The sequence below is a fragment of the Somniosus microcephalus genome, chromosome 19, assembly GCF_052327205.1.
Source record: "Somniosus microcephalus isolate GS21.2 chromosome 19, FLI_Smic_1.0, whole genome shotgun sequence".
Lineage (NCBI taxonomy): Eukaryota > Metazoa > Chordata > Chondrichthyes > Squaliformes > Somniosidae > Somniosus > Somniosus microcephalus.
The window spans coordinates 2,054,990-2,071,170 of NC_141005.1; the positions used below are offsets into that span (position 1 = coordinate 2,054,990).

A 16,181-nucleotide genomic window follows, 5' to 3' on the forward strand; every position below is an offset into this window, starting at 1 on the left:
CTGTTCAGGCAGCCCATTCCTGGCGAATATGGTTCGTAAGACTGTAATAGTTTTTTCTGTGGTGGTTGAGGACATTTTTATTACCTCTGGCCACTTTGAATGTGCATCCACCGCAATTAAAAACATCGAGTCCATAAATGGACCAGCAAAATCAATGTGCACCCTTTGCCATGGAGATGAGGGCCACTCCCATGGATGTAGAGGGGCTTGTGGTGGGGCGTTTTGGACCTTCTGGCATCCTGTACAGCTCTTGGTCATCTCTTCGATTTCTCTATCGATTCCCGGCCACCACACAAACGCTCTGGCTAAGTTCTTCATTTTTACCCCTCCCAGATGACCCTCATGAAGCTCATTGAGCACTCTATCCTTCAATTTGGGTGGAATTACTACTCTGGATCCACACATCAAGGTTCCTCTGCACACTGACAGCTGTTCTCTTCTCGGCGAGAATGCTGGCAGCAGTGGTTCGCCATGTGCTGGGCATCCCGTCACCGTTAAATCATAGACCCAGGAGAGTGTCGGGTCATTTCGTGTTTCCTTTTCTATGTTTGCATTCGTCACAGGGAGACATTCGACTATGGTCGAGTGGAATATCTCCACTGGATCCACTGCAAATTCTTCTTCCACCGTCGGCAACGGTAGGCACGACAATCCATCAGCATTCCCATGCTGTTTAGTTCCTTTGTACTCGATGTCATATTGGTGTGCCCCTAGGAAAAGGGACCACCTCTGTAGCTGTTGTGCTGTCATTATCGGTACGCCCTTCTGAGGGTTGCAAATGGAGACAAGAGGTTGATGATCAGTTAGTAGAGTAAATTTCTGACCGTGCAGGTAGTGATTGAACTTCTTCACCCCCCACACCAGGCTGAGGGCCTCTCTGTCAATCTGGGCGTAGTTACGCTCGGCTGAAATTAACGAGCGTGGCGCAAAAGCTATCGGCCTCTCTGAACCATCAAGGAATTTATGTGACAGTACCGCTCCAATGCCGTAGGGAGACGCATCACACGCCAGTCTTATCGGTAGTGATGGGTTGTAGTGAGCCAATACTTCTGTTGAAGTGATTAGGTCCTTACTCTTCTGAAAGGCCCGCTTACATTCATCGCTCCATTTCCATGCTACTCCCGTTGGTAGTAGGGCGTTCAGTGGGTGCAGAATTGTGGACAAATTCGGCAAAGACTTATGGTAGTAATTCACCAATCCGAGGAATGACCTCAGTTGCGACACATTTTCAGGCGCTGGAGCCTTAACTACCGCTTCAATTTTGTCAGGGGACTTATGTAACCCCTCTTCATCAATCACGTGGCCACAATACGATATCTGTTTCTTAAAAAACTCGCACTTGGGGCGATTGGCTCATAGCCCATGTTCACGTAGTCTAGTGAGCACCTGCTCTAGGTTGGCAAGGTGTTCACTGTCATCTTCACCTGTCACTAGGATGTCGTCCAAGTAACACTGAGTCCCCAGAATCCCTCGCAGGACTTGTTCCATCGCTCTTTGCCATATCGCCGGAGCCGATGCTACTCCGAATACCAATCGATTATACTGGTAAAGACCTTTGTGAGTGTTTATCGTGAGATACTTCCGAGAGGATTCTTCAACCTCCATCTGCAAATATGCTTGTGCTAGGTCAATTTTTGTAAAACGCTTCCCTCCAGATAGTGAGGCGAAGATATCTTCTATCCTTGGAAGAGAATATTGTACTGTGTGAAGGACTGGGTTCACCGTCACCTTGAAGTCCCCACAGATGCGAACCTTCCTTGGCTCCTCAGACTTATTGTTTAACGTTTTCTTCATGACAGGAATGATGGGTGTCGCCCACTCGCTCCAGTCTACCTTAGATAACACGCCTGCTTTCTCCAGATTCTCCAGCTCTGCCTCGACGGCTGGGCGAATTGCATATGGTACCGGTCTTGCTTTAAAAAACTTGGGAATTGCATTCTCTTCTATTTTTATCGAGGCGGTTACGCCTTTAAGCGTGCCCAGTTCTTGTTGAAATACCTCTTTGGCGTTAGCTAAGATTGTTGACAATCGTCCAGGAGTGACGTCGTCATCCTTTTTACCAGCCACCGTCAGTGCCTGAATGGAGTGCCAGTCTAAACTTATCTTTCTGATCCATTCACGTCCCAATAACGGTGGTCCACCATCTTGCAGTATGTAGAGATACAATTTCCGTATTTCCTTGCCGTTGTATTCGACAGGCACCTTTATTTTTCCTCTTGGGTATACTTTTTGCCCCGTATACGTCTTCAAGACAATGGATGTCTCTTTCATGGGTATGTGTGAGAATAGCCGCTCATAGTCTCGTCGATTCATGACGGTTAGAGCTAGATCCTGTATCCAATTCCACTTTGACTTGGGACCCTGCTATCGTGAGGGTGACCCAAATGGTTCGGTGATCCTCTTTTGCAATTACGTTGTGAAGTTTGAGACAGCTTAGTCTCTTGTTCCTGGATTCCCTATCGCTCATCTGGTCTTCGGAACTACTGTCCGTCATCTTTTGTACTTTCCTGTACGGTTCCTTAGTAGCCTTTTTGTTGTCGTTGGTCTTCTTCCCAGACCTGCAAACTCGTGCAATGTGTCCCATCTTTCTGCATTGCCTGCATATTTTGTCCTTGGACCAGCGGTCCTTCTGGTCATGGGTTGTTCTGCCGCAGCGATAACATTTTGCAAATCCCCGTGTCACTTCGTGGGTGCCATATTCCTGTGGCTTTTGCTGTATTTCCGCAGCTCCCCTTGCTGCTGCTTCGTACGATACTGCCATGCTGAAAGCCTTATCTAGCGTCAGCTCTTTCTCTGAGAGTAACCTCTTCTGGGTTCCTTCACTCAGGAGTCCACAGACAAATTTGTCCTATAGGGTATCTGCCAGTCCTGCTCCGAACTGGCAGTGCTTTGATAGCTTGCGTAGTTCCGTAAGGTAATCAGCATTGCTCTCATCTTTATGCTGATTGCTCCTGTGGAATTTAAATCTTTCTGCAATCAGCAGCGGTGCAGGATTTAGGTGTTCCTCTAGGATAGCAACAATTTCGTTAAAACTCTTCACCTTCGGTTTGGCTGGAGTAATCAGGTCCCACAATAGGCCGTACATTCTTGCGCCCATTAAGTTTAGCAGTACCGATGCCTTTTTCTCATCGGCTACTTCGTTTGCCTCGCAATATACCTCGACTCTTTCCACATACGTGGTCCAGTCTTCTATTGCATTATCGAAGGCAGTGACATAGCCAGTCTTCGGCATCTTGGAAATCTAAGATGGCGCCTCCCACGCTTTGCCTTCTTCCCCGATTTAACAAAATGGCGCCTCCCGCGCTTTGCCTTCTCCACTGTTGCTAGCGCTGTTGCTGGCGTTTTATGCCTTGATGGCGACGCCCTATGGTCTTCGCGCACTTCCCCCCCGCGCTGCTGCTAACGCCGCTCTCCGCGGTTTCCGTGGCAAACTGTAGCTCCTCGCGGCTTTCTGCGCGTTTAATTTTTTAAAAATTATTTCCCCGTCGTCGGAACAACCCTGCGGGACTCTTGCCTCCCTCTTCTCGGGTCTGTACGCTGCCCGGTTTCGTAGCACCGGCCGCGCCCTGTGTGCTCCACCCTCTCTCTCTCTCCTCTTCCCGACAACGCTGCTCGGCCCCGTTGCAAGCCACCCGCTCAAGCTCTAGACCGCCACAGCCCAGGAAAGATCAGTGTACTACCTGCCACCAGCCCAATTAGCTGAAGCACCATCGACAGGATAACCAAGCCCCGCTCTCGACAGCCTCTCCTGCAAATCTTCAACTCCGCTGACTCAGAGGCGGATGCCCACGGTCGACGCCCGTTCCTACTGTTTCTTTCTTCCTTCTGGCCTCGACCTCTGATAACTTCGCTTCAGGGATGGATCCCCATGAGGTGGTGCAGACTGTAGGTAAGTTCGTATCTGCTCGTCGCCAGTATTATGTCCGTGTATAATTGAGAAACGGACTGCAGGAGTTGATTATAACAAGTCTTTACTGAATGGAGACAACATGGAACTGAAACTACAGAAGCCTGCTAGGGCCTTTTATACAGGGGTGGTCACTGCCGGTACTGCAGTCTAAGACCAGTTATTCCCTTAAAGGTACATACACAACAAAAGGGGAGAGTGGGAATGGCACTGAGGCAGGAGCAGTCAGTAAAGGGGCGAGTGGGAGTGGCACTGAGGGAGGAGCAGTCAGTAAAGGGGTGAGTGGGAATGGCACTGAGGGGGGAGCAGTCAGTAAAGGGGTGAGTGGGAGCGGCACTGATGGAGGCGCAGTCAGTAAAGGGGTGAGTGGGAGTGGCACTGAGGGAGGATCAGTCAGTAAAGGGGTGACTGGGAGAAGCACTGAGGGGGGAGCAGTCAGTAAAGGGGCGAGTGGGAGCGGCACTGAGGGAGGAGCAGTCAGTAAAGGGGCGAGTGGGAGCGGCACTGAGGGAGGAGCAGTCAGTAAAGGGGTGAGTGGGAGCGACACTGAGGGAGGAGCAGTCAGTAAAGGGGCAAGTGGGAGAGGCACTGAGGGAGGGGCAGTCAGTAAAGGGGTGAGTGGGAGTGACACTGAGGGAGGAGCAGTCAGTAAAGGGGCGAGTGGGAGTGATACTGAGGGAGGAGCAGTCAGTAAAGGGGTGAGTGGGAGCGGCGCTGAGAGAGGAGCAGTCAGTAAAGGGGTGAGTGGGAGCGGCACTGAGAGAGGAGCAGTTAGTAAAGGGGTGAGTGGGAGCGGCGCTGAGAGAGGAGCAGTCAGTAAAGGGGTGAGTGGGAGCGGCGCTGAGAGAGGAGCAGTCAGTAAAGGGGTGAGTGGGAGCGGCACTGAGGGAGGAGCAGTCAGTAAAGGGGTGAGTGGGAGCGGCACTGAGGGAGGAGCAGTCAGTAAAGGGGTGAGTGGGAGCGGCACTGAGGGGGGAGCAGTCAGTAAAGGGGTGAGTGGGAGCGGCACTGAGAGAGGAGCAGTTAGTAAAGGGGTGAGTGGGAGCGGCACTGAGAGAGGAGGGTGAGTGGGAGCGGCACTGAGAGAGGAGCAGTCAGTAAAGGGGTGAGTGGGAGCGGCACTGAGGGAGGAGCAGTCAGTAAAGGGGCGAGTGGGAGCGGCGCTGAGGGAGGAGCAGTCAGTAAAGGGGCGAGTGGGAGCGACACTGAGAGAGGAGCTTGGGACGATGTGCCCTGAGAAGTGTCCCAAACACGGAGCTCACTGCAATCTATGGGTTTGGTTCAGGTTGGTCTGTATCGGTTTTGACATGTGAAGTCCAAGTACAGATTGGCTATGACTGAGGCTCCCAGTTCAGAGTTGTCACCACTAACTGCAAGGTCGGTGAGTTCAAGGTCGGTGAGTTACTATTGGTTATTGGTGGAATCAAAGTTCCTCCCACCTCTGGTTTCCCCTCTCCCTCTCCTCCCTACCCAGGAGGCCTCCTGGTTCTTAGAACTTCTCACACAACAGCTGCTGGTGTGCAACGGAGAGCAAAAATATTTAACCACAAGGGAGACGAGCTTTAAGGTAAATGGAATAACATTGCAAACAGTGAGCAAATGTCATGTGATTAAAGACCATGTGATTTTTTTTTAAAATTGGCTCAATGTTGCTCTTTCTTATTTTATTTAAAATTTGAACATTTTACAGTAAATCACATTTACAGAGCTCATTCAGCTCTTTATACAAAGTCACAAGCCCTCATGCCTACAAGGCAGGGGTTCCAGTCTCTAGAAGCTTCTTGGTCATCTTCACTTGTTCATCCGGATAGCGGGTCTCCAGGAATTCACACAGATGAGGGTCGACGCTCCCAGTGGAGGGTTTGTGCAGATCCAGCAGACTCTGGTTGACATTCTTCTCCATCTGCAGGCCTCTCTGCATCAAATACCATGCGGCTCAGCATCTCCTGAGTGTTGTCACCTGATCGATGCCATGTGAACAAATGTCACATGATTAAATCTTAAAGAAACGTCAGCGGAGAGTTGGGATTCTGTCCTTGTCCCTTCCACAGGGAGCCGAGAATGGGCAATTGATGGAACAGCAGTATGAGTTTCTTGTATAATTTAACTTGATTTTGTACAGTGTTAACCGAAAGGCAATATTGACAAGTACATCGCTTGTGCTTTTCCTGTTGAGAAACAAAACATCGCTTTAAATCAGCAAAACTGGGCTGCAAGTCACAGAGCGCAGCGGGAGGGCTGGAGGTGTCCGGGGGGGGGGAATTAGGCCGGTGTCCGCGGGGGGGGGAGATTAGGCCGGTGTCCGCGGGGCGGGGGAAATTAGGCCGGTGTCCGCGGGGGGGGGGGGGAAATTAGGCCGGTGTCCGCGGGGGGGGGGGGGAAATTAGGCCGGTGTCCGCGGGGGGGGGGGGAAATTAGGCCGGTGTCCGCGGGGGGGGGGGGAAATTAGGCCGGTGTCCGCGGGGGGGGGGGGAAATTAGGCCGGTGTCCGCGGGGGGGGGCGGAAATTAGGCCGGTGTCCGCGGGGGGGGGGGGAAATTAGGCCGGTGTCCGCGGGGGGGGGGGGAAATTAGGCCGGTGTCCGCGGGGGGGGAGATTAGGCCGGTGTCCGCGGGGGGGGGGAAATTAGGCCGGTGTCCGCGGGGGGGGGGAAATTAGGCCGGTGTCCGCGGGGGGAGGGAATTAGGCCGGTGTCCGCGGGGGGGGGGGGAATTAGGCCGGTGTCCGCGGGGGGGGGGGGGGGAATTAGGCCGGTGTCCGCGGGGGGGGGGGGGGGGGGGGGAATTAGGCCGGTGTCCGCGGGGGGGGGGGGGGGGGGAATTAGGCCGGTGTCCGCGGGGGGGGGGGGGGGGGAATTAGGCCGGTGTCCGCGGGGGGGGGGGGGGGGGGAATTAGGCCGGTGTCGCGGGGGGGGGGGGGGGGGAATTAGGCCGGTGTCCGCGGGGGGGGGGGGGGGGGGAATTAGGCCGGTGTCCGCGGGGGGGGGGGGGGGGGAATTAGGCCGGTGTCCGCGGGGGGGGGGGGGGGGGGAATTAGGCCGGTGTCCGCGGGGGGGGGGGGGGGGGAATTAGGCCGGTGTCCGCGGGGGGGGGGGGGGGGGAATTAGGCCGGTGTCCGCGGGGGGGGGGGGGGGGGAATTAGGCCGGTGTCCGCGGGGGGGGGGGGGGGGGAATTAGGCGGTGTCCGCGGGGGGGGGGGGGGGGGGGAATTAGGCCGGTGTCCGCGGGGGGGGGGGGGGGGGGAATTAGGCCGGTGTCCGCGGGGGGGGGGGGGGGGAATTAGGCCGGTGTCCGCGGGGGGGGGGGGGGGGAATTAGGCCGGTGTCCGCGGGGGGGGGGGGGGGGGAATTAGGCCGGTGTCCGCGGGGGGGGGGGGGGGGGGAATTAGGCCGGTGTCCGCGGGGGGGGGGGGGGGGAATTAGGCCGGTGTCCGCGGGGGGGGGGGGGGGGGAATTAGGCCGGTGTCCGCGGGGGGGGGGGGGGGGAATTAGGCCGGTGTCCGCGGGGGGGGGGGGGGGGAATTAGGCCGGTGTCCGCGGGGGGGGGGGGGGGGAATTAGGCCGGTGTCCGCGGGGGGGGGCGGAAATTAGGCCGGTGTCCGCGGGGGGGGGGGGAAATTAGGCCGGTGTCCGCGGGGGGGGGGGGAAATTAGGCCGGTGTCCGCGGGGGGGGGGGGAGATTAGGCCGGTGTCCGCGGGGGGGGGGAAATTAGGCCGGTGTCCGCGGGGGGAGGGAATTAGGCCGGTGTCCGCGGGGGGGGGGGGAATTAGGCCGGTGTCGCGGGGGGGGGGGGGGGGGAATTAGGCCGGTGTCCGCGGGGGGGGGGGGGGAATTAGGCGGTGTCCGCGGGGGGGGGGGGGAATTAGGCCGGTGTCCGCGGGGGGGGGGGAATTAGGCCGGTGTCCGCGGGGGGGGGGGGGAATTAGGCCGGTGTCCGCGGGGGGGGGGAATTAGGCCGGTGTCCGCGGGGGGGGGGGGGGAATTAGGCCGGTGTCCGCGGGGGGGGGGGGGAATTAGGCCGGTGTCCGCGGGGGGGGGGGGGGGGAATTAGGCCGGTGTCCGCGGGGGGGGGGGGGGGGGAATTAGGCGGTGTCCGCGGGGGGGGGGGGGGAATTAGGCCGGTGTCCGCGGGGGGGGGGGGGGGAATTAGGCCGGTGTCCGCGGGGGGGGGGGGGAATTAGGCCGGTGTCCGCGGGGGGGGGGGGGGGAATTAGGCCGGTGTCCGCGGGGGGGGGGGGGGGGGAATTAGGCCGGTGTCCGCGGGGGGGGGGGGGGGAATTAGGCCGGTGTCCGCGGGGGGGGGGGGGGGGAATTAGGCCGGTGTCCGCGGGGGGGAATTAGGCCGGTGTCCGCGGGGGGGGGGGGAATTAGGCCGGTGTCCGCGGGGGGGGGGGGAATTAGGCCGGTGTCCGCGGGGGGGGGGAATTAGGCCGGTGTCCGCGGGGGGGGGGGGGAATTAGGCCGGTGTCCGCGGGGGGGGGGGGGGGGGGGGAATTAGGCCGGTGTCCGCGGGGGGGGGAGATTAGGCCGGTGTCCGCGGGGGGGGGGAAATTAGGCCGGTGTCCGCGGGGGGGGGAAATTAGGCCGGTGTCCGCGGGGGAGGGAATTAGGCCGGTGTCCGCGGGGGGGGGGGGGGGAATTAGGCCGGTGTCCGCGGGGGGGGGGGGGGGGAATTAGGCCGGTGTCCGCGGGGGGGGGGGGAATTAGGCCGGTGTCCGCGGGGGGGGGGGAATTAGGCCGGTGTCCGCGGGGGGGGGGGGGGAATTAGGCCGGTGTCCGCGGGGGGGGGGGGGGGAATTAGGCCGGTGTCCGCGGGGGGGGAGATTAGGCCGGTGTCCGCGGGGGGGGGAAATTAGGCCGGTGTCCGCGGGGGGGGGAAATTAGGCCGGTGTCCGCGGGGGGAGGGAATTAGGCCGGTGTCCGCGGGGGGGGGGGGGGGAATTAGGCCGGTGTCCGCGGGGGGGGGAATTAGGCCGGTGTCCGCGGGGGGGGGGGGAATTAGGCCGGTGTCCGCGGGGGGGGGGGGGGGGGAATTAGGCCGGTGTCCGCGGGGGGGGGGGGGGGGAATTAGGCCGGTGTCCGCGGGGGGGGGGGGGGGAATTAGGCCGGTGTCCGCGGGGGGGGGGGGGGGGAATTAGGCCGGTGTCCGCGGGGGGGGGGGGGGGGAATTAGGCCGGTGTCCGCGGGGGGGGGGGGGGGGGAATTAGGCCGGTGTCCGCGGGGGGGGGGGGGGGGAATTAGGCCGGTGTCCGCGGGGGGGGGGGGGGAATTAGGCCGGTGTCCGCGGGGGGGGAATTAGGCCGGTGTCCGCGGGGGGGGGGGGAATTAGGCCGGTGTCCGCGGGGGGGGGGGGAATTAGGCCGGTGTCCGCGGGGGGGGGGGAATTAGGCCGGTGTCCGCGGGGGGGGGGGGGAATTAGGCCGGTGTCCGCGGGGGGGGGGGGGGGGGAATTAGGCCGGTGTCCGCGGGGGGGGGGGGGGGGGGAATTAGGCCGGTGTCCGCGGGGGGGGGGGGAATTAGGCCGGTGTCCGCGGGGGGGGGGGGAATTAGGCCGGTGTCCGCGGGGGGGGGGGGAATTAGGCCGGTGTCCGCGGGGGGGGGGGGAATTAGGCCGGTGTCCGCGGGGGGGGGGGGAATTAGGCCGGTGTCCGCGGGGGGGGGGGGAATTAGGCCGGTGTCCGCGGGGGGGGGGGGAATTAGGCCGGTGTCCGCGGGGGGGGGGGGAATTAGGCCGGTGTCCGCGGGGGGGGGGGAATTAGGCCGGTGTCCGCGGGGGGGGGGGGAATTAGGCCGGTGTCCGCGGGGGGGGGGGGGGGAATTAGGCCGGTGTCCGCGGGGGGGGAATTAGGCCGGTGTCCGCGGGGGGGGGGGGAATTAGGCCGGTGTCCGCGGGGGGGAATTAGGCCGGTGTCCGCGGGGGGGGGGGGGGGAATTAGGCCGGTGTCCGCGGGGGGGGGGGGGAATTAGGCCGGTGTCGGCGGGGGAATTAGGCCGGTGTCCGCGGGGGGGGGGGGAATTAGGCCGGTGTCGGCGGGGAATTAGGCCGGTGTCCGCGGGGGGGGGGGGAATTAGGCCGGTGTCGGCGGGGGAATTAGGCCGGTGTCCGCGGGGGGGGGGAATTAGGCCGGTGTCGGCGGGGGAATTAGGCCGGTGTCGGCGGGGGAATTAGGCCGGTGTCGGCGGGGGGGGGGGAATTAGGCCGGTGTCGGCGGGGGGGGGGGAATTAGGCCGGTGTCCGGGGGGGGGGGGAATTAGGCCGGTGTCCGGGGGGGGGGGGGAATTAGGCCGGTGTCCGGGGGGGGCGGAATTAGGCCGGTGTCCGGGGGGGGGGGGGGAATTAGGCCGGTGTCCGCGGGGGGGGGGAATTAGGCCGGTGTCCGCGGGGGGGGGGGGAGAATTAGGCCGGTGTCCGCGGGGGGGGGGGGGGAATTAGGCCGGTGTCCGCGGGGGGGGGGGCGGAATTAGGCCGGTGTCCGCGGGGGGGGGGGGAATTAGGCCGGTGTCGGCGGGGAATTAGGCCGGTGTCGGCGGGGGGGGGGAATTAGGCCGGTGTCGGCGGGGGGGGGGGAATTAGGCCGGTGTCGGCGGGGGGGGGGGAATTAGGCCGGTGTCCGGGGGGGGGCGGAATTAGGCCGGTGTCCGGGGGGGGGGGGGGGGGGGAATTAGGCCGGTGTCCGCGGGGGGGGGGGGGGGGAATTAGGCCGGTGTCCGCGGGGGGGGGGGGAGAATTAGGCCGGTGTCGCGGGGGGGGGGGAATTAGGCCGGTGTCCGCGGGGGGGGGGGGAATTAGGCCGGTGTCGGCGGGGGGGGGGGGAATTAGGCCGGTGTCGGCGGGGGAATTAGGCCGGTGTCGGCGGGGGAATTAGGCCGGTGTCGGCGGGGGGGGGGGAATTAGGCCGGTGTCGGCGGGGGGGGGGGAATTAGGCCGGTGTCCGGGGGGGGGGGGGAATTAGGCCGGTGTCCGGGGGGGGCGGAATTAGGCCGGTGTCCGGGGGGGGGGGGGGGAATTAGGCCGGTGTCCGGGGGGGGGGGGGAATTAGGCCGGTGTCCGGGGGGGGGGGGCGCGGAATTAGGCCGGTGTCCGGGGGGGGGGGGGATTAGGCCGGTGTCCGGTGGGGGGGATTAGGCTGGTGTCCGGGGGGGGGGGGGGGGATTAGGCCGGTGTCCGGGGGGATTAGGCCGGTGTCCGGGGGGGGGGGGTGGATTAGGCCGGTGTCCGGGGGGGGGGGGTGGATTAGGCCGGTGTCCGGGGGGTGGAGGATTAGGCCGGTGTCCGGGGGGGGTGGATTAGGCCGATGTTCGGTGGGGGGGGGGGGGTTGATTAGGCCGTTGTCCGGGGTGGGGGGGTGGATTGGGCCGCTGTCCGAGGGGGGGTGGGGGGGGGGGGCGTGGATGGATTAGGCCGCTGTCCGGTGGGGGGGGTGGATTAGGGCCGGTGTCCGGGGGGGGGGGATTAGGCCGGTGTCCAGGGGGGGGGATTAGGCCGGTGTCCGGGGTCGGGGAGTGGATTGGGCCGGTGTCCGGGGCGGGGGAGGAGTGGATTGGGCCGGGGGATTGATAAGGTTCTGAAGCCAAAGCGGATGCTCAGTTACTGGGTAATAACCTAGTTACTAGTTTAATCATGGCCTAGTTGCCCTAAATAATCCAAAGCTTCTGTTGCTAAACTGGTGTCGCACTGTTAATGTAAGGTTTTTGCTCCTTTTGCAGTAACTCTGACTCCAGCATTGGGCGATATGAAGCTCCGTCCGAGGATTGTGGCGGTGGCCGGAGTTTTGCTGGTCGTGTCCGGCACCGTGTTGATCTTTGTGACTCCGGCAATAGTGGATCATCAGGTGGAGGCGGTGAGTATCGGTATCCCATCGTGTTTGGCGCTCTCTGGTTTAGTCAGAGCCGCTTTCATTTTAAATTCTAGATTTTAATTTCCCTGCAAATGTTTCTTTTGATAAGAAACATGATTCTGAAGATGGTCACGGTCCGGTTGTGATGCTCTAATTGTATAATTGCATTCATCAATTTCTTTTAACTTATTCCGGCTCAGAGCCTGCACGCCACGGTTGGCAGGTACAGTATTTACAACTTTGGATCCTGACCTTTGCCGTTCTGTACTGTGCAAGTTGTACCGTGGCCGAGTCGAAAGGTATTGCTCCATTCTGCTCAACAGGCTTCTGTTTAAAATACTTTGGTAATGGTTAACTGCATTTGTATCTTTTTAAAACATATTTTTTTGTTCTTGAGATGTGGGTGACAGGCAGGGCAGGTCTGGCCGGGTAGTGCACGGTGGGTCAGTATTTATTGCCTATCCCGAGTTGTCCTAGTGATTAGTGAGTCTTCTGTCTCCCTTGCTTAACCGGGAGCCAATGTAGAGCGCTTGTTAGGCCAGAACTGGAGTATTGTGTCCAGTTCTGGTCGTCACACTTTAGGAAGGATGTGAAGGCCCTTGAGAGGGTGCAGAGGAAATTTACCAGAATGGTTTCAGGTATGGGGGGATCTTAGCTACACGGACAGGTTGGAGAAGCTGGATTTGTTTTCATTAGAGCAAAGGAGGTTGAGGGGTGATTTGATAAGAGGTGTACAAGATTATGACTGGTTTGAATAGGGTAGATGGGGAAAGGCTGTTCCCACTAGTTGATGGTACAAGGACTAGGGGACACAGATTTAAGGTTTTGGGCAAGAGATACAGGGGGGATGTGAGGAAAAACTTTTTTACACAGCGAGTGGTGAGGACCTGGAACTTGCTGCCGACGGAAGTGGTGGAAGCAGAGACATTCAATGTTTTCAAGGGGAGACTGGATAGGCACTTGAGGGAAATAAACTTGCAGGGCTACGGGGATAGAGCGGGGGAATGGGACTGACTGGATTGCTCTACGGAGAGCCGGCATGGACATGACGGGCTGAATGGCCTCCTTCTGTGCCTCTATGACTCTATGTAAGTGATAGAGGGGACTGAGATGGAGCTCTGAGGTGCATCAGAAAAAACACTGCAGGCAAAGTCGTGCGTTTGATGCAACAGCTGGGAGTGGAATCGGGAGTGGAATCTGCCTGGGCTAACATTGGAGGAGGGCGAATTGGTTATTTGTATCAAAAGCAGCTGGGAAGTTGAGGATGAGAAGGGAATGATCTTTGGTCAAGATAACATAGGTTGCTTTTAGTGACCTTTAGCAGTTCAGATGTCAGATTCGAGGGTCTGTTAATGAGTAGCACAAATTGAATGGAGGACGTCCGCCATGATTCCCAGTCATGTGCTTCGGGAAGCTTTCTTTGGCTGTGACAATGTTCAGATTGAGGTAGATGCTAAAATTCAAAAGTGTTATGATGTAGTCTGATTTCAACCAGCCTAAATTTTACCTAACAGTTACTGCGCCCTGCAGCTTGGGGTTCTGTTGAAATGTAGTATTGGCAATTTGAGCCCTTGTACTCCATTTGAACATGTATTTAACTAGATAGTACAAATAGCAGCAGTTTGTTAAAATTACTATGGCAGTGGTGGGGAAAGTCTAGGGTTGACACTAGGAAAGGAAGAGTAGGATTACTAGTTAGTTTGGATCCAGTAGGAACTGTTCAGAGACCTTGCTGAACACTCCAATCCTTTGTATATTGTACTTATCTCCGTTATTAAAAGTTAATCAGGTTTGTGATTCCTATTGTGACATTTGAGAACTATAATACATCAGCTTTCTTGTTACGGTTATTTAACAGAAGTGATTATTTTAACCAATCAATAATATTTGCCCTATGGACATGTTGCACTGAGAGGTGATGCCCTCGGTGTAAAAAGAAAAGAAAGACTTGCATTTATATAGCACCTTTCACAACCTCAGGACATCCCAAAGCATGTTACAGCCAACTACGTTAAAGGTGCTATATAAATGCAAGTTGTTGTTATCAACATTCAAGGTTAGATTGAAAAGTGGATGCGGGAAAAGGAGATTAAAGGATATGGAATCAGCAGGTAACTGTGATGAGGACTATTTGCTTGTCTGGAGGGTAACTGCTGACATGGATTGGTTGGGCCAAATGGCCTGTTTGTGTTGTAAATTCTATGTGAATAGGGAAAGACTACTTCCTCTGGTCAAGGGGTCAGTGACGAGAGTTCATCAATTTAAGATCATTACCTGAGTGAGAAGAGATGTTTGAAATTCTTTTTAGTTGGAGAGTTGTAGGAGCATGGAATGTTCTGCCGCAGGGAGTGGTTGAGCCAGAGACCATTGCATCTTTTAAGGGGAAATTGGATAAATGTTTGTAGCAGAAGAAGAGGAGGCGGTGGCGTAGTGGTTATGTCACTAGACCAGTAAGCCAGAGGCTCAGTCAAATGCTCTGAGGATATGGGTTCAAATCCCACCACGGCAGCTGGTGGAATTTAAATTCAATTCAATTTAATTCTGGAATTAAATGTTAGTCTTGGTCGCCATTACTATGATACCATTGTCGATTGTTGCAAAAATCCATCTGGTTCACTAATGTCCTTTAGGGAAGGAAATCTGCCGCCCTTACCTGGTCTGGCCTACATGTGACTCCAGACCCACAGCAATGTGGTTGACTCTTAATGCCCTCTGAAATGGCCTAGCAAGCCACTCAGTTGTAAACAACTGCTACGAAAAACAATAAGAATAAAACCGGACGGACCACCCGGCATCGACCTCGGCACCGGAAACGACAACGACAACGGCAAACCCAGCCCTGTCGACCCTGCAAAGTCCTCCTTACCAACATCTGGGGGCTTGTGCCAAAATTGGGAGAGCTGTCCCACAGACTAGTCAAGCAACAGCCTGACATAGTCATAATTACCAAATCATACCTTACAACCAATGTCCCAGACACCACCATCACCATCCCTGGGTATGTCCTGTCCCACCGGCAGGACAGACCCACCGGCAGGACAGACCCACCAGAGGTGGTGGCACCGTGGTATACAGTCGGGAGGGAGTAGCCCTGGGAGTCCTCAACATTGACTCAGGACCCCATGAGGTCTCATGGCATCAAGTCAAACATGGGTAAGGAAACCTCCTGCTAATTACCACCTACCGCCCTCCCTCAGCTGATGAATCAGTACTCCTTCATGTTGAACACCAATTGGAAGAAGCACTGAGAGTAGCAAGGGCACAAAATGTCCTCTGAGTGGGGGACTTCAATGTCCATCACCAAGAGTGGCTCGGTAGCACCACAACTGACCGAGCTGGCCGAGTCCTAAAGGACATAGCTGCCAGACTGGGTCTGCGACAGGTGGTGCGGGAACCAACAAGAGGGAAAAACCTACTTGATCTCGTCCTCACCAATCTACCTGTTGCAGATGCATCTGTCCATGACAGCATTGGTGGAAGTGACCACCGCACAGTCCTTGTGGAGACAAAGTCCCGTCTTCATGTTGAGGATACCCTCCACCGTGTTGTGTGGCACTACCACCGTGCTAAATGGGACAGATTTTGAACAGATCTGGCAACTCAAAACTGGGCATCCATGAGGCGCTGTGGGCCATCAGCAGCAACAGAATTGTATTCAACCACAATCTGTAACCTCATGGCCCGGCATATCCCTCACTCTACCATTACCATCAAGCCGGGAGAACAACCCTGGTTTAACGAAGAGTGCAGGAGAGCATGCCGGGAACAGCACCAGGCATACCGAAAAATGAGGTGTCAACCTGGTGAGGCTACAACACAGGACTACTTGCATGCCAAACAACGGAAGCAACATGCGATAGACAGAGCTAAGCGATCTCACAACCATCGGATCAAATCAAAGCTCTGCAGTCCTGCCACATCCAGTCGTGAGTGGTGGTGGACAATTAAACAGTTAACAGGAGGAGGAGGCTCCAAAAATATCCCCATCCTCAATGATGGTGGAGCCCAGCACGTGAGTGCAAAAGACAAGGCTGAAGCATTTGCAACTATCTTCAGCCAGAAGTGCCGAGTGGATGATCCATCTCGGCCTCCTCCTGAGGTCCCCAGCATCACAGATGCCAGTCTTCAGCCCATTCAATTCACTCCACGTGATGTCAAGAAACGGCTGAAGACACTGGATACTGCAAAGGCTATGGGCCCTGACAACATTCCGGCAATAGTACTGAAGACTTGTGCTCCAGAACTAGCTGTGCCCCTAGCCAAGCTGTTCCAGTACAGCTACAACACTGGCATCTACCCGGCAATGTGGAAAATTGCTCAAGTATGTCCTGTCTACAAAAAGCAGGACAAATCCGACCCGACCAATTACCGTCCCATCAGTCTACTCTCAATCATCAGCAAAGTGATGGAAGGTGTCGTCGACAGTGCTATCAAGCG

The 16,181-nt window shown here is 57.9% G+C and overlaps 1 protein-coding gene across 6 annotated transcripts in view; it reads left to right on the plus strand.

The window, feature by feature from the left end:
- The first annotated feature begins 5,690 nt into the window (after positions 1–5,690).
- Positions 5,691–16,181, plus strand: part of scarb1 (scavenger receptor class B, member 1) — a 139,423-nt gene continuing 128,932 nt past the window's right edge. For 2 of the 6 annotated variants that reach the window (XR_015081778.1, XR_015081779.1), the window contains exons 1-2: positions 5,698–5,990; positions 11,614–11,747. Coding sequence is in view for 4 of the 6 variants with exons in the window: in XM_086011812.1 (XP_085867938.1) it covers positions 11,640–11,747 (108 nt within the window). In the remaining 2 variants the exon portion in view is untranslated. Of the gene's footprint in view, positions 5,991–11,399; positions 11,502–11,613; positions 11,748–16,181 lie in introns of those variants that run through there. The other 4 variants (XM_086011812.1, XM_086011809.1, XM_086011811.1 and 1 more) reach the window with 4 other exon arrangements.